Raw genomic sequence first — 22,125 nt, 5'->3', positions numbered from 1 at the left:
TTGTTCAGTTCATCTGTTTCCGTGGGTTTCACCAGCCTGGTCTTGACCCCTTTGCTCATCACTCCTCCCTCTCTGCAACTGGATTCCAGGAGTTCAGTTCAGTGTTTGTGGGTGTCTGCTTCTGCTTCCATCAACCACTGGATAAAGGCTCTAGGATGGCATATAAGGTAGTCATCAGTCTCATTGTCAGGGAAGGGCATTTAAGGTAGCCTCTCCACTATTACTTATATTGTTAGTTGGTGTCATCTTTGTAGATCTCTGGAAATTTGCCTAGTGCCAGATTTCTCTTTAAACCTATAATGGCTCCCTCTATTATGGTATCTCTTATCTTGCTCTCCTCTATTCCTACCCCAACTCAACCTTCCTGCTCCCTCATGTTCTCCTCTCCCCTCCCCCATGCTCCCAATTTACTCAGAAGATCTTGTCCCTTTCCCATTCTCCAGGGGACCATGTATATCTCCTAGGGTCCTCCTCATTTCCTAGCTTCTCTGGGGTTATGGATTGTAGGCTGGTAATCCTTTGCTCTATGTCTAAAATCCATATACGAGTGAGTACATACCATGCTTGTCTTTTTGTACCATCCATTTGCCTGGGAATTTCAAGATTCCATTGTTTTTTTCTGCTGAGTAATACTCCACTGTGTAAATGTACCACATATTCTCTACCTACTCTTCAGTTGAGGGGCATCTAGGTTGCTTCCAGGTTCTGGTTATTACAAATAATGCTGCTATGAACATAGTGGAACAGATGTCCTTGTTGTATAAATGTGTTTTTTCTTCCATTTCTTTAAGGGATTTCTCCATATCCTCTTTGAGGGCCTCTATCATTTTCATGAAGTTGTTTTTAAGGTCATTCTCTTCTGCTTCATCTGCATTGGGATGTTCAGGTCTTGCTAGTTTAGAGTCCCTAGACTAGACTGTGGCCATGTCATATAAGTCTTTCTGTTGTTAGATGTGTTCTTATAGTGTCGTATACCCATCTCTTCTTTCAGTGGATATAGGTGGGGTCTCTCCCTCTTCTGGTGGGTATGGGTTCAAGGATCTGTCCTCTCTCCCAGATGGTGCAGGGGCAAGACAGGAATGGCAGCCGATGTTGCCTTCAGCGCTCTCTCTCTCTCTCTCTCTCTCTCTCTCTCTCTCTCTCTCTCTCTCTCTCTCTCTCTCTCTCTCTCTCTGTCCTCCAAGAGTATGGAGGGACATGGCAGGAATAGGAGCCCCCAGGTCCCTCTGCAGGATTTGGTGGCAGGAAGGGTCTGGTGGCCTCTGCATGTCAGGGAACACAAAGAGGGAACAAAGAGGGAGAGGATGGCTGGAGGAGGGCCTGTCTCTCACGTCTCCCCGGAAGGTGGAGGGGCAGGGTAGGAATGGCAGTCTCCAGGTCCCTCTAGAGTATTCATTGACAAGAAGGGTCTGGCCTACATTGCTTTTTTTGAATTGATGTATTTCTTTTATTTTTATTTTTTGTTTTTTTGAAACAGGGTTTCTCTGTGTATTTTTGTCTGTCCTGGAATTCACTCTGTAAACCAGGCTGGCCTTGAAACCACAGAGATCTGCCTGCCTCTGCCTTCTGAGAGCTGGGATTAAAGGCATGTGCCACCACACCCAGTGACTCTATTTCTTTTTTAAGGATTTTCTCGATCCTTTTTCTTTTCTTTCCCGTGGCTACATATGTTTTTAGAGGTTTTTCTTCATCTGAATCAGCCTTTGCTGTATCTATCTTTTTCTAACCATGAGTCTTTAATCTGCTAAACAGCACGGTTAAGATTAAAGCAGTGGCTATCCCCACCCTATTCCTTGGCTTTCTGATAGTCTAGGTTAATGGCGGTTGAAGTCATGCTCATTACTACAACTCTGTGGAGTGTCTAGGTCCATGCCAGCACCAAGAGGCATGCCCACTGGCTGCTCATGAACACCATGTAATTGTTTGGTGGGGGCTCTTGAAAGAGCCTTGCAGTTTTTGCTGCTAAAGCTGAGTCAGGACGCCCCTCTTAAAGCAGCCGTGTCTCTGCTTGCCCTCTTAAAGCAGCCGTGTCTCTGCTTGCCCTCTTAAAGCAGCCGTGTCTCTGCTTGCCCTCTTAAAGCAGCTGTGTCTCTGCCTGCCTCTAGCAAACAGAGCCCACCTGAGAAAATGCTGCTACCAAGATGCTTTTGCTTTTAGAATCTCTTTTTAAGCTTTGTCAGGCTTTATGTGGAAATTCTTGCCCCACATTGGGGGCACCATTTGTAAATGGATGTTTCTGTCTTGCCTGGTCTCGCAGCCCTTAGTCCCAAATAAATACACTGAGGCTTATATTAATTATAAACTGTTTGGCTGATGCCTCAGGCTTCTTAATGGCTCTTTCTATTAGTCTAAGTATTTCCATATAATCTTGGCTTACTGGAAAATGCCCAGGCATCCTATCTTCCGGAAGCTACATGGCGTCTCACTGCGCTCTCTCTCTCTCTCTCTCTCTCTCTCTCTCTCTCTCTCTCTCTCTCTCTCTCTCTCTCTATTCTCCTGCTCTGGTAGCCCCGCCTATACTTCCTGCCTGGCTACAGGCCAATCAGCATTTATTCATCAACCAATAAGAGAAACATATATTCACAGCATTCAGAAGGACATCCACACCATCACAGAAAACTCTCTCATCACTTAAAGGATAGATGTTGGTATCACTAGTTTGGGATTCTCATTTAACAGACATGGTAACAGTTAAGAGGCCAAGCAAATGTTGTAGAATATTAAGCTGTGTTACATTTGTCTATGCTGTGCAATATTTGTTTAATTATGCAAGCATGTGTTGCATTTTTTTAAATTAAGATTTATTATGTATACAGCATTCTGCCTGCATGTATGTCTGCTGGCCAGAAGAGGGCACCAGATCTCATTATAGATGGTTGTGAGCTGCCAAGTAGTTGCTGGGAATTAAACTCAAGTCAGGGCTCTTAACTTCTGAATCTCTCTAGGCCCCGTGTCGCATTCTTTAATGTTGAATTAGTTTAACTATGTGAAGCTGTGTTACTTTGTCCATCTAAAACATCTAATTGGTCTAATCTGAATGACCAACAGCAAGGCAAGAGAAACAACAGGTGGGGCTGGCAGGCAGAGAGAATACATAGAGGAAATCTGGGGATAAGAGATCAAGAATCAAGAAAAGAAGGGGTCAGATACCCAGTCACACGGCCAGACACTGAATAAGAAGGAAAGATATACAGAAATAGAGAAAGGTAAACCACAGAGGCTAAAGGTAGCTGGGATAGTTTAAGTTAAGAAAAGCTGCCAGGTGGTGGTGGCACACGCCTTTAATCTAGCACTCAGGAGGCAGAGGCAGGAGGATCTCTGTGAGTTCAAGACCAGCCTGGTCTACAGAGCGAGTTCCAGGACAGACTCCAAAACAATACAGAGAAACCCTGTCTCGAAAAACCAAAAAAAAAAAAAAAAAAAAAAAAAGCTAACCCTCCACTACGCCCTTAAAACCCCAAAAAGCTACGACTGGGCATTCATAAAGAAGAAGCCTTCATGTGATTTATTTGGGAGCTGGGTGGCAGATACCCCAAGAAAGCAAAGGGTAAAGAGTAAAAAACAACCAACAACAGCCAAGATTGGGGACAGGGGCAAGTGGTGACATTAGGACTGAGTTGTGTCATGGATTGCCCTCTATAGAGATCCTGCCCACCTGGCAGTGCCTGGTGCTCCACCATGGTAGCATGCTCCCATCTATGTCCATGGCGGAGCCCTTGGGAGAGATAAAACTCTAGATCGGGAGGAAGAAGTCAGAGAAGGTCACACAGGGAAACCGGGGTACACTTGAATGCAGCACGCTCACTGTCTGCCTCCTGCCTCTCCCTTTCTTTCTCTACTCTGACTCTCCTGTACAGCTGGCACCATGGGGACCTACGAGCTAGGATGTGCTGCCCTGGCCCTGGTGATGGGGAAGATGAGGAGGCAGGATCTAACCAATCAACAGTTACTCAGCATCCACCTGTGCTAGGGCTGAAAATCCACAGCCTATAGGTAACTGCATTCATTTGCAGCACCACCTACTTCACCAGTCTATATCTGTTCTACAGGGAAACTATTTCTCTTGTGCAAAGAAGGACCTTGGGAATAAGAGGTGGTGAAGCTTCATGGGTCAGTATTCTTAAAATTTGAAGAGTTGTATGAGATACCGACTCCATAATCCTGGCCCTTGCATCTCTGACTCGGAGGTATAAGGAAAAGATGCACTTTATCCAAAGACAACTGTCTCATCTATCCAAGTGCAGCTCGGGATCTGGCTTCACTCATCTTTTGACTGGGATAGGCCAGGGCTGGGCCAAGTATCCATTTGTATTGTAAGCCTTAGACTATTTGTGCAAGTATCTTGAGCTCAAACTCTTATCGGTCCCACATTGGGCAACAAAACCAAGCAGCTCTGGTTTCACCGGCAGGATGCCATGAAACAGATGCCTGCACAGTCACAGCCAAACTAGTGTCCAAGTACCAAAATAGCAGTCAGATGACCACAAGGGAGTTTACCACATTCTGTCCAGAGCCCAGAAGCAGCAGCAGCTAAAAGTAGGCACAAAACCCACATGCTTTGGGAGGAACAACAGGGACGGCACCATCCTCACCAGGGACACAATGAGGTCGCTCCGTTTCATTTCTGCTGAAGCCTTGGTGTCCCACCCCCAGCTGGCCCAGGAGAACCTGGACCATATAGCCTACAACCTCTACCCACTCGTGTTCAAGGCCAGTTACCTGCTAGAGCAGGCAGAAGTAACTCGTGCTGTGCTGAGTCACTGGCCACTAGAGGAGTTCCGGCTGGCTGCGCTGCTGGGACCAAACACTGACCACCCTGAAGACCTGCGTGATCGTGCCTGCAAGACCTGCCTGGAGGCCTGTATGCAGGGCCTTGCTGACCATGTGCTGCAAAGAGGGAGCCACCGGCTTCGGGTAGCTGATTTCACAGGCATCCAGGACGTACAGGTGCAGCAATGTCCTTGTGGGAGGGCACTGGGAAGGTGGGGCCGCACAAAGGTGCTGGCCAGGATCTGCTGCCAGCTCCAAGCACAGCCCTGTACAGCTAGGCACCCTATTGAAGTCTTCACTGACCTCTTTGTCACAGAAGGCAACTTTGACATGGTGGTGCAGGCCTTGAAGCCAACAGGCCCAGCCCCTCTGCAAGTCTGCTGCCCTTCCCTCCGTGCAGATAGCCTGAGTCCAGGGCAGCTCCTTCAAGTGCTTGGTCTAGCTGGGCCAAGCAAGCTGAGAAAGTTGGAAGTAGTACACAATGTACGGTTACATGTTGGCCATGTACAGCAGCTGCTTGCCCAGGTGGGCTTCCCTCAGCTGACCTCACTCACCTTACCCACCAAGGCCTTTGATGCACCACCCACCTGTGCCCCAACTCCAGAGGGTGAGGATCCCCTCCTCAACTCTATTGCTTGGGAGCTCAGCCAGATGAAGAAGCTCACCGAGCTAAGTGTAGCTTTCTCTACACTGACTGGGAAGATCCAAACACTGCTTAGGTAAGTCTCAAATAACTGGGCACAGGTTGGGTGGAGTAGACCAGGCTGGAGTCACTGAGGTATAGGAATAGAGAGGGGATCTGTCTATGCAACGTTTTCTGGGGATGTGTTGGTCAGGGCCACAGGAGTTAAGACACCAGGAAAGAACCAGAGCACTCAGTCAATGTAGAAGACGCCTTTCAGTTAACAAAAGCCAAGCATGGGGGCTTGGCCATAATCCCAGTACTCAGGAGGCATAGGCAGTGGCATTGTATGTATGAGGCCAACTACAAAGAGGCCTTATCTCAGTGAGCAGAGACAAGGGCTGAGCATATAGGATAGTTCAGTGATAAAGCAGCAGCAGGATCCTAGTTTTAATTCCCAGCACCAGAGAAGGAGGGAGGAGGAGGAGGGCACTAATTAATTAGAAGGTAAACAACACAGGAGGCACAACTAGATCGTCTGATGACTATTGTTGTATAACAAACTACCCAACCTTTAGTGTCCTAAAACATTTTCCTATCCCAGCACTCAGAGACAGAGGCAGGCGGATCTCTTTGAGTTTGAAGCCAGCCTGGTCTACAGAGCGAGTTCCAGGACAGGCTCCAAAGTAATATGGAGAAACTCTGCTTGGAAAAAACAAACAAAAAACTAACCAACAAAATACCCCCCCCCCAAAAAACCCTTTTCCTAGGTCAGGAATGGGAATGTCGCTAAGCACAGTGAGAATGTCATGTCAGCTGTCAGGTGAAACAGTCTCACCTGAAATCCTGGTACTGCTATGGCCTCCTCAGCACTCTGCTATGAAGAAGGGCAGCTGACATAGTGATAAAGTCAAGGTGGCTTCATGTGAAGAGTACTGTCCCAGTAGTGTAGGTTGTCACATGGGACTATGTGTGGTCAGGCCGTAGGGAGGCAAGAACAGAGTAGAAGGGACAAAGAAAAAGACCCCAGTACACACTGCCTTGCTTAATAAGGGCAGTGATGGGTATGTTCCCAGAAAGATCTAGGGAGGGTCCCAGAAAATGTATATGGGATGGCATGAAAATGTATATTCTAATGAATCCTGGGTGGAAATGTTATTCCAGAGACACACCTCCCCCATCTGATACAGGATGTCTAGTGAATTCAGGATATGAAATCCAAATTCAGGGCTTTTCTTCCCAGCCCTGAAATTGTATTGATCCTATTATCATCGGGGTGACAGTGCCTTCTTTCAAACTTATTCTGTGTTTTTCTGTCCCCAGTCCATAGTCTGACAATTCTGAGACCATATGCTTAATATCCCCACTCAACTTGAAAGGTGGTGTTGGTCCATTTTAGGTTCAATTATAGACTGTTCAGCAGAACCAGCAGCTATAAACTACCAGTAGAAACACAGGGCTTTTACATGTCACAAATTATTCTGATTTTTTCCCAATTGCTTAAAAATATCATTCCTTCTTAGAAGCCATGTGACATGAAGTGCCAGCTGGAGTTCCTGGCTGGCTGTGGTCTGTGGTCCCTAAGATAGAAAAGTGGATATATTGTCCACCTCCGCCCAAACTCCATCTTACTTGGGGACCCTCATAACATCTGTGATGTTTTTGCCTACCTTACAGCCCCTTGAAGACTCCACTAAGAGTGCTGGACCTGGCCAACTGTGCCCTTAATCATGAAGATATGTCCTTCTTAGCAGATTGTAAGCACACTGCCCACTTGGAGGTGCTGGACCTCAGTGGACACAACCTGGTCCATCTGTACCCTTCTTCCTTCTTCAGGCTGCTGAGCCAGGCTGCCCAAACACTGAGAGTACTCACCCTTGAAGAATGCAACATCACAGACAACCATGTTGGCATGATGATTCTGGGCCTCAGCCCTTGCAGCCAGCTCCAGGAGTTCAAGTTCCTTGGAAACCCACTGTCAGCCAGTGCTCTCCAGCGCCTATTTGCTGCACTGTGCGAACTCCCTAGGCTCCGCCACATTGAGTTTCCAGTGCCAAAGGACTGCTACCCTGAGGGCACCGCCTACCCACAGGATGAGATGTCTGTGTCCAAATTTGACCAACAGAAATACGACATGATTGCAGAGGATCTGCGAGCTGTACTGCTTCGAGCTAGCCGGGAGGACATCCAAGCCTCCACCCCCCTTTTTGGAAGTTTCGACCCAGACATTCATGAAACCAGCAATGAACTCGGGACTTTCTTGCTGCAAGCTTTCAAAACCGCTTTGGAAAACTTTTCCAGAGCACTAGAAGAAATGGAGTAGGCCCTGTAAATCATACCACAAGAGGCTGTGCATTCTAACTAGCATGGTGCCCTGAGGTCAGTCCTGGGTCAGGTCAGGCCCAGCCATTTGTCACCAGCAGTATCACTGCCACAGAATTCTTTAGTGAAAACTGCAGTCATACTCATTACATGCTCGGAGAGGAAGCCCAGCTATATAAATGGGTGTGTGTCAGCACGGCAGAGTCCTAAAATAAAGGGGACGCCACCTAGAGCGACAGACCTGTCACCAAGGTAGAAAGTGGGGGGGAATGTGGACACCAGGGATGTAGTGGGGGCAGGGTCAACTTGGCCCTGATGCAGTGAGGAGGAAGTGAGAAAACTCATCACAGAAAATGTGTAAGAGCAGCAGCTCATACAACATAACCAGAGAAAGAAAGACACAGAATAAAAGTGAACTGGACCCGAGCCTAGGAGAAGCTTAGCTATGTTCTGTCTGTTGTACTTTTTAACCAGATGAGATCCGCCTACACAGAAAGGTGAGGGAGAGGGGATTATCTTTTTTTTTTTGCCCTTAGCTGTCTTGGCTTTGTTTCCAATCTTAGCGTGTTTGCACCATGGTTTGGTGACTGAGGACATCTAGCTACTAAAATAGTCCTTAGTATTCTTGGAATATTCTGACCCTGTTTTCCGCTTTGCATACAGACCTTAAGACAGGCATGCCCAGCCGGGTGTTGGTGGCGCACGCTTTTAATCCCAGTACTCAGGAGGCAGAGGCAGGCAGATCTCTGTGAGTTGGAGACCAGCCTGGTCTACTGAGCGAGTTCCAGGACAGGCTCCAAAACAATACAGAGAAACCCTGTCTCGAACACCTCCCCCCCCCAAAAAAAGACAGGCATGCCCAACCTGAACAGTCCATGTAGCCATGGTGTCAGAGGATAGCTATGAATGCTGCCCACCACAAAACCATAACCTTATCTAAGACAGATTATGCTTATGAAATTTGTTGACTCAGTTATAGTTTTCAAGCATGCACTTTGTATATGATAGCGTGCAAATCACTGCTCTTCAGAGTGGCTGAGACCTGGAGCTTTGCAACTCCTCTCAGGAGCAAATCACCAAATGATGAAGACCCTGCCTGGACTTCATTTCCAGCATCTGCTTTGCAAAATTATTAATGTAATTAAATGCTAATAAAATAGGAATGTGGCTTAACTTATGTACAGCTTTTATTTCATTGATATTCTGAATTTTAAAATTCAGAGTATGAAAAAAATTTTCTTGGGACAGAAATGAAAGCTTAACTCCATAACCTTCTATGCCATGTGCCAGCCCAAGGGTCTGCCATGCTATCTCCTCCCCTGGGTAAGCTCCCACTTCAGAGTACTTCCTTTTGACCCCCCCCCACAGCAATAAAAATATGCTACTAACAATCTCAGTTTAAAGAGAGAGAGCAGACTTAGGATGGAAAGTGGCCATGGCAGACACAAACAGTTGATGTGGTTCCCATGGAAAGCGTGTCCTCATTTTAAAAGGTAAACCTTAGGGTGGGGGTGGTGCACGCCTTTATTCCAGCACCCTAGAGGCAGAGTGGATGTCTGTGAGTTCAAGGCCAGCCTGGTCTACAGAGTTCCAGGACAAGGCTAGACAGAAAAATCCAAACCAAACAAACAAAAAGATAAACCTTAGAGAAAGCCATGAAGTGGTCTGTCCAAGATCACCGGACAGATCAGTGGAGTTAACAGAAACCAGAGACTATGGGGCTTCCTTCAAGGATCTAACACATAGGAAACAACCTGAGAAAACTGGTTTTTAGATTACTAGAACAAATCACTTCTCAGAGACAGTGCTGGTAATACAGCAGAAAGACATGGTAAGTATTTATTGAGAAGAGCTTTAACTGAAGCTGGAATCAGCTGGATTTAGCTGACAGAGCCCGCTGCCAATTCTGCCAAGATGGTTCTGAGAACTTAATGTGGGATAAAAACATGAGCGCCAGTGTTCCTCAATCATTCCATAGCTGAACTGTCTTCTGTATAAGCATTTTTAAGTTTGTCATATTTTTTATTCTGAAAGATATGTACATGGTGGAATATAGGATCCATACACAAACTAACCACTTCATTCACTTCCTGCATGGCCACTGACAAACAAGCAAACCTAGGCTCCTAGTTTTAGAAATCAAACACCCAGTTCAGACTCACTCCATAAAATTCTAACCATCACCTCGGCAGATTACCATCTCTCTATCATGGCTCCAGATTCTGTCCTCCAGGAAATAAAGCTATGTAGAAGAGCTCACTTAACAGTCTTCATACTGACTGCATCCTCTCACAAGGCTAGTACCTAACAGGTGTCTGGGAACCTGGATTACCACACCTAAACTGCTTGCAGAATATGAGTGATGTCTGCCACTTTCCTTCCACTAGGAATGGAACTGCTATATGTCAGAGGGGTTACATAAATAGCCCTTAACCCATCAAAAGTTACCAGTGAGCTTTCCTGGAAACCTGTCATGTCACAGCTTGCCCCTAAACTAGAAAATATTCCCTGTAATTCCATAGAATTTGACCCTGGGGGCTCCATCTGGTTCCCTCTAGACTTGCTCAACATGCCATTGCTAATTTTATATTTCTTGCTACAACAAATATTAGCCCTGAGAGCAATCACAGGTAAAAGCTTAGAAAACCATGGCAAGTCATAGACTCTGGATATCTTGGGAAACTACCATTTACAAAATAATAGCACTTAGCTCATAAAACCAGAGTAAGTCATAGAATCTGGGTATCTTGGGAAATAACCACTTAAAAGATAAATAATAGCACTTAGCTCATAAAACCAGAGTAAGGATTATATAAGTTATATACATAGGAGCAACTCATATAAGCTGTATGTAAATAAGCTATAAGTACTTGTCTACTTTTCAAATAATGCTAAAAACTGAGACAATACATGTGAAATTACCAACCCAAGACGCACATTTGTAATCCCAGCACTTGGGAGCCTGAGGCAGGAAGATGGCACATATGAGGTCTGCCTGGACTATGTAGCAACATTGTCTCAAAAGAACAGTAAAGAATCACACAAATAAAAAGTGAGGCCATCAATTTTAAATGACAAATATTACTGACTGCGTGCCATTGCTAATAAACATGCTTACTGAGTTCTAAGCATTCACTGGGACACCAGCTGAGCATAACACTTGGTGGTTTTTTTCTTTGTGGGGAAAAAATGGTCCAAACAAGATAAATCTTGGTAATAAAACTTTTAGATGAAATCAGGGAAGGGAGGACAGTAATTGGAGTAGAGGTAAAAACTGATAAAACATTTTTTTTTTTTTTTTGGTTTTTACGAGACAGGGTTTCTCTGTATTGTTTTGGAGGCTGTCGGTCCAGCCTGGCCTTGAACTCAGAGATCCGCCTGCCTCTGCCTCCCGAGTGCTGGGATTAAAGGCGTGCGCCACCACCGCCCGGCTGATAAAGCATTTCTTAAGAGTAATATATTTGAGCTTTAAATTATTTCTTTACCCTAGAACTAAAATATATGGTTGTACTTGTTCTGCTAAATATTAGCAGCTCAAAAATGCTTCAGAAAAAGTGAATCTCTGATGTCTGCAGAGCATCACAGAAAAACCTCATCTGCTAAGTCCCTACTGCACTGTTCAAAGGGTGCAAAGACTTGAGTTCTCGCAAAACGGTAGCTGCACCAAGTCACACCTGGTGGTAAAGGAACAGAGTAAATATCAGAGAGCCCAGAATGCAGGTTGATTGCCACGGTGAATGGCCCCCACCTGGTCTTAAGTTTCATTTCACTCTTATTTTTCTAGTATGACTTTCTCTACTCTCTTGAACTTTTTAAGTTCAATAAGTAGTTCCCAATATTTGAGATACATCCACATGAGCTTCCCATTTTTACATTTGTTGGTGTTCCAGACATCTCCACAATGCTTATCATGCTTAAATATGTCATATAAGCCAGCTGCCATGTCTAGGTCAGCAGCCACCGGATCAACAGACGAGCGCACCAGTAACTTCTTCTCCAGCTCCAGCCTTTTACTCCGGGGAAGGATCGGGCTGCAGTAGATATTTTGGCGTTCCACTAAAGCTTCTCCCACATCCTTCAGCACAGCCCGGGCTCTGCTCTGCCAGTCATCCTCTCCTTCCAGGCAGCTCAGGTAGACACTTCTCAGAGGCTGCAACTGGCTTTTTTCTTGCATCAGCTGAGTGCGTTCCTGTTCAAGAAGCTTCCTCTCTTCTGCCAACTTCCGGCCCTGAGAAATAAGGGCTTCTCGAAAACTAGTTGTTCTGTTTTGCTCCTTTTCCAGTTCCAAAGACAGTTGAGCAACTGCACGTCGATGTTCTGAGATCACGGCGTGGTATTTAGCTTCAAGATCCTGTTGGAAAGCAGCTGTTCTCTGATGACATGCTTCTCTTACTTTCTCTATTTCTTTTTGGGATTCCCTAGACCAAATCCAACCTGACATGAGGAAGAGATAAGGAAGACATATTTAGAGACACAATTAAAATCCTATGGCTATCTAAGAAAAAATTATAACACAGTAATGACAGCATTTCAGTAAAAGCCCAAGACTTCAAAGGTACTAAGTCATTGAAATTTCATAGATAGCAAAGTAGGCAAAGTTCTTATCCTAAACTCACTAGTGCTGGGAACCTAAAGCAGCACATTCAATGTCCATGTTCTGGTGTCTAACTTCCATGGCTGGAAAAATTTATCACTGCTCTGCCTCAGTGCTCCATTGGCTTATTGCCAATGTTTAAAAAAATTAATATGGGTAGGCTTCAAATACTGTTCGAAGTCACACTTGGGTTTACTTTTCTTCTGTATATAGCCTAAGTCTGGTGGGTTTGCTATTATGTTTTACACAAATAAGATGAAGTTCAACTTAGGTTGGACCTGGTAGCAAGCACTTGTAATTCTAGTACTTGGGAGGCTAAGAGAAAGGAGGATTCCATGCTCAAGGCCAGCTTGGACATCCAAAACTTGCAGGTTTCAAAGCACAATAGTCATACCAAAGCCCAGGAAGATCAGATATTTTAGATTTATCTAACAGAGACTTCATACCTCCAGTTATATAACCTTAAGGATCAATTGGCTATGAAATAACAGGTGTTCCGTCATAATGTGATGTTATCCTTATCTTGCCTGTGTCAACCATAAAGATCCATGTCTCACATGAGTCTGCATGAGGTAACCACTAGGGGGAACTGAGTAAAAGGCTACCCAATCTCTCTGTGTCACTTATTACAACTATACGTGGTCTCAATACCATCTCTTTTGACTAAACTGAGTTGTACTAAGCGATTAAGCTCAGTATTGCAGACACTTCACTTTAGATCTAAGACAGTTTCTTTTCTATTCAAGAGAAGGTGAGGGAGGGAGAGGGGTAAAGGAAGAAGGGAAGAATGAACAGAGAAATAGGGAATGAGAAAGAAGGCACAACACAGACAAGGAGATCTAAGCCTGCCAAAGAGTGACAGATATTCTTCAAGGTAAGCACAACTTTACCAGTTCTGAATTGTATTGAAAGCTATGAAAAGAAGGAAGAAAGGAAGAAGGGAGGGTTGGCCACGAGATTTAAACCTTCAGAGACTACAGTAGATCTCATTCAGAGGTTATCAAGTAAAGCATTCATCCATCTGCTGTTACTCCCAGATCATGATGGAGGATAGTTAACACAAGCATGTCACAACACACCTTCTCAAACATGCAGCAACTTACTTTTAGACAATCCTTCTAAGAATGCAAAGTTAAAAATTACCTCCAGGCTAGGCTGTCCTTGCACACACCTAAACTGAGGCATGAGGGTTGTGAATATAGGCAGTGAAACCCTGATTTAAAGGTAACAACAACAACAGCAAACAAAAAATACAAACAAACAAACAAAAAACAAACACATTATCCCTTATTTAACCAGGATACATTATTTAACCAGGATAATCAATATAGAAACATAAAACAATTTTCAATCCTTCTCAGGGCAAAAAGTACCAACTTGAACATCAAAAAAGAAAAAGCAAGAATCTTGGAAGCTACAAACAAATCTGAAAAATACATGGAAAATGAAAGGGCCTCTCCCGTTCTCAAAGCTAACTCAAAGTGACTAACACCACTATTGGATGAGAGTCTACTTGTAATAGGTGTACTTTTAAGGCTTCCAAGCCACTCAAGAACCACAGCAATAGATGCCTTTTATGGTGAACAGTTCGCTGAAAGAGGGTGACAAGCAAGAGCTTTTATACAGTGCCCTCTGGGATGATCTAGACTGGCACCAACAACGTTTAGATCCCTCTTCTTCCTCCATGGCAGACATAAAAAGCTACTGTATAAAAATGATCACTATACATATAGCACAGTACTTGCTTTTCATTTATTGAATCATCAGCTTCTCGTATTTTTAGAGGTCAACCAGAACAAGGCATGAAGAAATGTAAAGCAACTCTTCCACATCATCAATCATAGGTGGGAACACAGTTAAGGGCTCGGGTTTTCTCAAATTTTCTTTCACTACACCCACAAACACACATATGCCCATATATATTGTAGTCCATGACTGGTAAGAGTCTCAGTGGTGTTTAGTCAATTTAAACATGAGGATTTCTAGCCTGCAAAGTAGTTTTCCTGGGCAAACTCACCCAAATACCTGACTTTTAAAATACTAAATATGCATCCTAACTGGTTTTCTTTTCTTTTTGAGTTTCTTTTATTGTGATTTTATTGTCTTCATAACAAGATCAACTTAGAACTGGACCACTTGGCCCTTTCTCTTCTTATTGCCTCCCAATTCAAAATGCTTATATCTCAGCCAGGCATTGGTGGCACACGGAGGCAGAGGCAGGAGGATCTCTGTGAGTTTGAGGCCAGCCTCCAAAACAATACCTGCCTTGAAAAACAAAACAAAAGAAAAATGCCAGCATCCTCTTAGATCTGCAGTTGCGCTCAACACACTTAAGTCTCAGCACAATCTTTAGTTTTAGCCTTTTTTTTTTTTTTTTTTTTTTTTTTTTGCAGAAAACAGGCTTAGTCTGCCCACCATAGCCACTCTGTTTCTGGTCACAGCGCTGCTTTCCCTGGGCGTACAGTACAAAGAGACCTTGCCCTTCTTGTACTGGGCCACACTTTATGGGGCTGGTGCTTGCCACATTTCTTCCAGAACATCCGGCGGGTCTGAGGAACGTTCATCATGCTGGTGGGAGCGATATAGGCATAGAAAGAAAGCCTAACTGGTTTTCTTTTAGGTCAATTTTTCTGTCAGTCCTGAGAAGGGTAACCATAGAACAGTGAAGCACTGAGAGAAAGCAGAAGCTTATTAAAACTTCTATGTGTATGAATACTGGGAAAGGCGATCCTAAGGAAGATAATACACATGAAGGAGATTAGAGTTTTAGAAAAGAATCAAATATACACAGATGACAGTCCCTATATATATATATTTTTTATTGTTGTTGTTGTTGTTTCTGTCTTATATCACTAACCCATGTCAAATGCTTTTGTCGGTTACTTTCTAGGAACTGGTAAACAGGATCAGAGAAGCCAATTTGTTGCGGGATATTTTGCTTACACTGTGTGAGGATTTATATCTTCGTGATTGTTTTAATACAAAGCTGAATGGCCAATAGCTAGGCAGGAGAGTTTAGGCAGGACTTTTGGGCAGAGAGGGACTCAGAGTACGAATCTAGGCTTGAGGATTTCACCCACATCAGACGTACAGAACAGAGTACAAGTACAGAGCCACATGGTAAAATGCAGATTAATAGAAACAGGTTAAGTTAGAAGAGCTGGCTGGGAACAAGCCTAAGCTCAGGCCAAGCTTCATAATTAAAAGTCTCTGTGCTGTTATTTGGGGACTGGCGATCCAAAGAAAACCCAACTACACTAACCCTGTCAGAGCTGCTGTAAGGGTAAAACTACACTGTGTTGGTCAAGTCCTAAAGATAATCTTTAGGGTGTCCAGCCCCTGCAGCAACCTACTTCTGGATCAGGAAACAGAGATGTCAATACAATCATAACTTACGAAACGCTGCCAATCCCAGCATTGGCACCAACAGGGCATAATTCCACTTGCTTCCATCACCTCCATCAGCCCTGGGATTGGGCAGGATGTTCCAATGTGGGGGGTCATTTAAGTTATTCATGGAGCTATTCCTTGAAGAAAAGGAAAAAGATATAAATTGTATAAGTCATACCTCAGATATCTGTGGGGGAGGCCTTGAAGACAGTCAAGATTCCCACATAAAACGGCATATTTGAATGTAATCTGCTCAATACTTTGGATTATCTCTAAATCATCAATACCTAATACGGTTTAAAGGAACTTAAGTAGTTGACATGATTTATTCCCCTCTTGTTGAAAAAAAAATAATTAAATGCTATAAAGTAAACCAAGTCCAGCATTGGTGGCACACGCCTTTCATCCCAGCACTAGGGAGGCAGAGGCAGGAGTATCTCTGTGAGTTCGAGACCAGCCTGGTCTACAAGAGGAAGTTCCATTGAGAAACCCTGTCTCGAAAAACAAACAAACAACTCTGGGACGGGCGTTGCTGGCACATGCCTTTAATTCCAGCACTGGGGAGGCAGAGGCAAGTGGATCTGTGAGTTCGAGGCCAGCCTGGTCTACAGAGTGAGTTCCAGGACAGCCTCCTAAACAATACAGAGAAACCCTATCTCGAAAAACCAAAAAAACAACAAAAAAAAGTCTGCACATACTCAGAACAGACACAATTGGTTGAACCCACCCTTGGAGGGCCAGCTGTATTACTTATTCCCTCCACAAAAATATCATCCATTTCTGGGCTATATATAAAGTGTTGTACAGAAATACAGTCCACATTTCCTTGTTCATTAATAAAAACAATTATAAGAAATAAAATGGGAACGAGTCATTGTAAACTTAATAAAATAATACAAAATTATGTTCATAACATTGCGTATCAAGAGGAAGAACTTAATCTAATATCAAGTGAAAATTCAGAAAATGATTGCGATTATTGTTTTACTTTTTTGCTTGTTTGTTTTTGTTTTTTCGAGACAGGGTTTCTCTGTGTAGCTTTGGAGCCTATCCTGGCAGTCGCGCTATAGCCCATGTTGGCCTCGAACTCAAGAGATCTGCCTGCCTCTGCCTCCCGAGTGCTGGGATTAAAGGCGTGCGCCACCAACGCCAGGCTTGGTTTACTTTTTATAGCATTTAATTATGCCGAAATTCTCAGCTATTTCACTAGGAAAACAGAAATACTATCTGAATCTGGTCAAATCAGACCGAGTTTGCAAGAAGGAATGCTAGTCCCAGACACGATCTAAGTAGCTTTCGGGATGACAACAGGACAGGCCCCGAGTTCCCAGCATCTGAAATGGAGACGGAAGCTTTTGGCACTGTTTGCCCGGCTTCTGCGCTGCCCAGCCCAGCAGCCCCTGGTCCAGCCACCAAGGGATCCTTCCTACCCACTCCAAAAGCCCAGGGCGGCAGCTCCCGCCCATTCCTTGAGACCCCGCTGAGGTCGCTGCCCCGAGGGCCCCACTTCCATCTGTCCAGATCCTCCGACTCGAAGAACTACCCGCGGAAGCACTTTAAAGACAGCGGTACCCACTTACCCCTGGAGCAGAGCACATCGGCGAAGCTGACACCTTAGCTCAAAGACGCTCCAGGGGCGTCTGCAGAGCGCACCGCCTCTCCCGGGAGCCCGACGTGGTGCGCAGGCGCAGCGTTTTCAAAGCCGGCGTAGCGTGGTGCGCAAGCGCAGTTGTCGCTGAGGCTTGTGGGACTGCGGAGACATGGCCGGCATTGGAGCAGTTTCGCGACTTCTTCGCGGGCGGCGCTTGGCGCTAGCTGGGGCGGTGAGTCAGTGCCTCGGGGTGGCGGGCACCAGGGATGCCGAGCGTACTCCTAATCCCGCTATCCCACCCTGTTTGTGCCAGAGCGGACGGCTTCCCGGCGAAGGTCACGACCCCACGGCCGCGGGAGTGGAGCCGGGCCTTCCCTGTCTTGGCCCGGCTAAGTTCTCCAAGGTCAACGGGCGGACCCGCCTGTGTTTGCGGCCAGGTCTGCAGTAACAGTTGGTAGCTTGGGGATGTTGACCCTAAGCATTGTAAGTGATGAGCTTATAGGTTTTGTGTAGAGGCCTCAGCTGCTGTTTTTAAATACCAGGTGACCTTTCTCTGTGTTCATCCGGCCTTGGGACCCCTATTTTGCTTAGGAGTGGAAGAGGGACACAGGATGCCCCCGGGCTGCAGAGGTCCTTGTTGACTTTCACAGATTGCCAGATTGTGTCTGACAATGACGATGGCATAAATTAATATGTCAGATTTCTAGGGTTTTATTAAAGCACACTAAATGAACTGGCCCACCTACCCACCTAATAATTTAATTATGAAATAAAAGCCTCAAGACATTGAACAGTATTGACTTGCATTGTGCCTATAATTATGGCTGCAATTGTCTCCTTTCTGAAATAGATATTAAAAATTAGGCTCAATTAAATGTTCAAGGGTTAGTTGGCAGCTATCCTTGCAAGACCAGAAGGCATTTTCAAACACTGATAAATTATATGATTTGTATTTAAAGCCATAGACTCCCACCTCCACCTCTATCCCTTGGGTTCTTAAATTACAAGGGTTTTAAGTACTGATTACTGAAGCCTTTTACAGTAAATAACAGATTAACAACCTACAATTATAATAGAATTGTATTGTATTAGAAATATGTAAATCCACCCCACCCCCAGGATTTAGTCCACATGATCAGGAAAAAATAAAGAAAAAAACCTTTTAATGATGGTCTGAGTCCAGCTCTGGCTAATGCTCAAAAAGGATATGTGGGAAGGCTGTGTTTGTGGGGCTACCGTCAGAGTCAGCCGACTTGCCCGGTTCATATCTGAGAGGGGAGTGTGGATAGAGAAAGGGTAGGTAAAGAGGTTAAGACACAGGATAGAGTCAGGATAGCAAATCCAGTGAATACTGAACACCCGAAGTTTATTCTTCACCATTCTTAAATACCTTAACCAAAAAGCAGAACATGGTATCATGTATATGGAACAGACATTCATCCTCAGTTCTCCAAGGATTTGGTAACCACACCTTAGATTCAATTTCTCGTTATCTGGCCTTGAGGGTCAGAAATAACCACACCTCATACCAAGTTTGTTGACATTTATATAAGACACCCAAGGCCAAGATCAAACATCCTACTGTAGTCACACCTTAGACCTTAAGGTTTTATGACTTACTAAGGACAGTTTTTAACTCTCTGACCTTGAGCCAAGATGAATCGGAGCCATCTTTAAGGGGCCCCAACAAGGATAGTCAAGGATAGTCAAGAATAGAAGATTTTGGGCCTGGAGAGATGGCTCAGAAGTTAAGAGCACTGACTGCTCTTCCAGAGGTCCTGAGTTCAATGCCCAGCAACCACCACATGTTGGCTCACAACCATCTCTAATGAGATCTAGTGCCCTCTTCTGGCTGCAGGCATACATGCAGGCAGAACACTGTATACATAATAAGTAAATACATTTTTTTTCCCCAGAGACAGGGTTTCTCTGGCTTTGGAGGCTGTCCTGGAACTAGCTCTTGTAGACCAGGCTGGTCTCCAACTCACAGAGATCCTTCTGCACTCTGCCTCCTGAGTGCTGGGATTAAAGGTATGTACTACCACCACCCAGCAGGTAAATAAATCTTAAAAAAGAAAAGAGAATAAGATTTTGCTAACTTGCATACACCTTAGGTTTATGCATTCCATGTATGTTGTTATCCTTAAATTCCTTTCAGGTCCCAGATCCAGTTTACACTTTGACCAATTTAGACAGAGACAGGAAACTGTATAACTCTGGCCACATATACAGCAAAGATAATCCATGTTGCCTGAATTATTTTTAAGTATACTTTCATTGTTCTTTTCCAATTAGTTACTTATGGCCATTTTGTCTAGCTGGCAGAATTAGGCTTTTCTTAAGAAGAGAAATGGGGCTTTATGGCATACCACTGTTGTGCCCAAGCCACAAAGATCCCCAGAGACCACCAGGGAGGTAGACCCACTAAACTGCAAAAGCAAGGTTTTAATTGTTCATCCAACCATAACAGGGACCCCTTCTAGCAAGCTGATGCAGCAGGCCTCCAAAGGGAGTGAAGTTCCCTGTCTCTGATAGGTTTTATAGACAAAAGTTACAGGATTACATCAGGAGGTACAGGTTGGTTTCTGATTGGTTAACATTTGGGAACAATTAGGAGAATTTCTCAAAGCCATATTTTGGCATGAAATACTTGTGTACCAATTATTCTTATTGGTCAATGCTGAGAGGGAACATTCTGTGGTTTCTATGGCATTGTCTTGTTACTTGCAGGAGGCCTGTTGTACATAGATACCAATAGTTTTCAGAACTATATCCTGGATACTATAGGGAAGTTTTTGGTCTCCCCTGGAGTTTCTTTTATGGTCAAACAGTTCCTAGGAGCCAAGTATCTAGGAGGCTGGGAGTGCTCTGGAGTTTCTTTGTGTTCAGTTTTGAACCTAGGCTCCAAGAGGCCAGAGAATCTGGAGTTTCCTTGTGTCAGAGGCCTGTGTGTCTTTTCTGTACCTGTCATGGCTGCTAAAGCTGGCTGAGTGAGAGACTGGTCCCTTTACTTCTAGAGGTGAACCCTTGAGTTTAGTTTACACCTTTCACCACACTTTACGATGGTTGTCTCCCAGGGCTACCTCCTAGAATTGCCTATTTAAAGGAATGTTCTCTGATAGACAAATGGGCCTAATGGTGGTAAGTCCAACCGCCTCCTTTGTTATGTTATTCCTGTATGTTATTTGTAGACTTGTGACTTAGCATTTACTCATGACCAGCATTTTAATCTGGATTTGTAGTTTCTCAGGGATTTTCCTAAGTACATGATCTGGGTCCATAGTCTCCACTGACCTTCAGTTTTTCTCTGTGGTTTGTGAGAATTTTGTGGGGCAACCTCTGAAAGTTTGAACTGTAGTCATCTAAGTTAGGGATACCTATCCCTGTGAACTGTATTTTAAGCATCTCTACTTAAAAAATACTGAAAATTTGAAATCTTATTACATTTATATGCGTGTGTTCACTCACTATATAGAAGTCAGTAGACAACTTCTCCTACAGTGTTCATCCTGGGGAATCAAGCTTGGGTCTTCAAGCCCAACAGGAAGCATCTATGCCCCATTGAGTCATTGACTGGCCTTAAAAACGAAAATTCTTAATGAAAATGATTTCACGTGTTTTTTTTTAAAGTCATAAGCTATTCTGTTCAGTAATGGAAACAATTTTTAAATTGTGTCATTGTGCACTAGTATTTATCTCCATTTCTATGTTTTCTGAATGATAGGAGACTTCAATGCACTTAAACCACTTCCTTCCTTCCTAGTATCATCCATTTTTAGGTCTTCATTGGGTGATTTTATAATTGCAAGGTTTGTGCAGAAGATGATTTATACCAGTCTTCAACTGACTAGACTTAGTTATTGAGGCATTTTGCTTCTTGGAGATAATTAATAGTCTCTGCTCTTCTCATTGTTTCCCCAACTTCCTTGATGAGAACATCTGTCCTACTAGACAGAGGCATAAGTGGACTTTTTGTTACAGTGTAGGTAAATTTCCTCATTCACATTCATGTTTCAAAATTAAAAAAATGTCTTGGTGAATAAGAACACTTGTGAGAAGCAAGAGGACCTGAGTTCCAATCTCTAGTACCCATATAAGAGCTAGATGTAGCCTCTTGTGTCTGTAGATCCTGTGCTGGGACATGGAGACAAGTGTATCTTGGGAGTTCACTGGCTGGTCAGCCTAGCTGAAATCATGAGCTTCAGCTTAATTGAGACAGTTTCAAAAAGTAAGGTGGAAACCCAGTAAGGTGGTTCTGTGGAGAAAGGTGCTTGCTGCATAAGCCTGATGGCCTAAAGTTTGGTTCCTAGAACCCATGGTAGACGGGAGGTAGAGAGTGATCAAGAAAGACACAGCGTCTTTCTCTGGTTTTTGTATATGTATTTGGGAGCACTCGTGCGCATGCACACACTCTTAACCAACTATGAAATAATGCTTAAAAAAAAAAGGTTAAAAAATGTGTCTTCCCCAGTAGTACATTCCTTTACTATCAGCGCTCTTGAGGCAGAAGCAGGTGGATCTCTTGAGTTCAAGGCCAGCCAGGCTACACAGTAAGACCCTGTATCAAAAACTAAGTAAATAGGTGTAAATGTTAGGACTTACCCTGACTTGAGGCCCTCCAACTTAAAAAGAAGTCATTCATTTTATGTTGCCAAATTTTCCCCTAGTTCCCCTTTACTTGTCTTACAGATATTTTTCATGTCACGTAATAACATCTCTTCAAAATCATGGAATTCTTAAGATCATTTGTGAGCTGCCCTTTTTAATTGCTAAGTGAACTTAACTACCTAGAACTGTTACTTAGGATATGTCCAAATCTCTTCATTATATAATGAT

At 44.1% G+C, this 22,125-nt stretch overlaps 3 protein-coding genes across 5 annotated transcripts in view; 2 read left to right on the top strand and 1 right to left on the bottom strand.

Moving 5' to 3' along the window:
- Positions 1-3,986: 3,986 nt before the first annotated feature.
- On the top strand, positions 3,987-8,887 carry Lrrc14b (leucine rich repeat containing 14B). Of its 2 annotated transcripts, none has more exons than XM_021235406.2 (2): positions 3,987-5,489; positions 7,229-8,887. In XM_021235406.2, exons 1-2 carry the CDS (start codon positions 4,603-4,605, stop codon positions 7,713-7,715), a joined length of 1,374 nt encoding a protein of 457 aa, XP_021091065.1. In that variant the 5' UTR covers positions 3,987-4,602; the 3' UTR covers positions 7,716-8,887. The 2 variants fall into 2 exon arrangements, with proteins under 2 accessions (XP_021091065.1, XP_005065478.1); XM_005065421.4 differs by having other exon boundaries at positions 3,993-5,489; positions 7,070-8,887.
- A 635-nt stretch (positions 8,888-9,522) lies between these two features.
- On the bottom strand, positions 9,523-17,402 carry Ccdc127 (coiled-coil domain containing 127). The gene is made up of 3 exons (XM_005065422.4): positions 17,279-17,402; positions 15,705-15,835; positions 9,523-12,148 (listed from the first exon to the last, which is right to left on the bottom strand). Exons 2-3 carry the CDS (start codon positions 15,823-15,825, stop codon positions 11,487-11,489), a joined length of 783 nt encoding a protein of 260 aa, XP_005065479.1. The 5' UTR covers positions 15,826-15,835; positions 17,279-17,402; the 3' UTR covers positions 9,523-11,486.
- Sdha (succinate dehydrogenase complex flavoprotein subunit A) overlaps positions 17,389-22,125 on the top strand; it is a 27,307-nt gene continuing 22,570 nt past the window's right edge. Inside the window, exon 1 of one of the 2 annotated variants that reach the window (XM_005065423.4) lies at positions 17,389-17,521. In XM_005065423.4, the coding sequence (XP_005065480.1) occupies positions 17,459-17,521 (63 nt within the window). In that variant the 5' untranslated portion in view covers positions 17,389-17,458. Of the gene's footprint in view, positions 17,522-20,409; positions 20,431-22,125 lie in introns of those variants that run through there. The other variant, XM_040757752.1, reaches the window with a different exon arrangement.

Source organism: Mesocricetus auratus, unplaced genomic scaffold (genome assembly GCF_017639785.1).
Source record: "Mesocricetus auratus isolate SY011 unplaced genomic scaffold, BCM_Maur_2.0 Super-Scaffold_100015, whole genome shotgun sequence".
Lineage (NCBI taxonomy): Eukaryota > Metazoa > Chordata > Mammalia > Rodentia > Cricetidae > Mesocricetus > Mesocricetus auratus.
Note: the sequence above shows the minus strand (reverse complement) of the source record. Positions and strands in the feature narration are given on the sequence as shown.

Bases quoted from the DNA above. Each gene is read 5' to 3' on its own strand.
- Lrrc14b (XM_005065421.4), top strand. From the start codon at position 4,603: ATGAGGTCGCTCCGTTTCATTTCTGCTGAAGCCTTGGTGTCCCACCCC. The intron at 5,490-7,069 runs GTAAGTCTCAAA...CCTACCTTACAG, and splicing joins AAGATCCAAACACTGCTTAG to CCCCTTGAAGACTCCACTAA.
- Ccdc127 (XM_005065422.4), bottom strand. From the start codon at position 15,825: ATGAATAACTTAAATGACCCCCCACATTGGAACATCCTGCCCAATCCC. The intron at 12,149-15,704 runs GTAAGTTATGAT...TCCTCATGTCAG, and splicing joins GCTGGGATTGGCAGCGTTTC to GTTGGATTTGGTCTAGGGAA.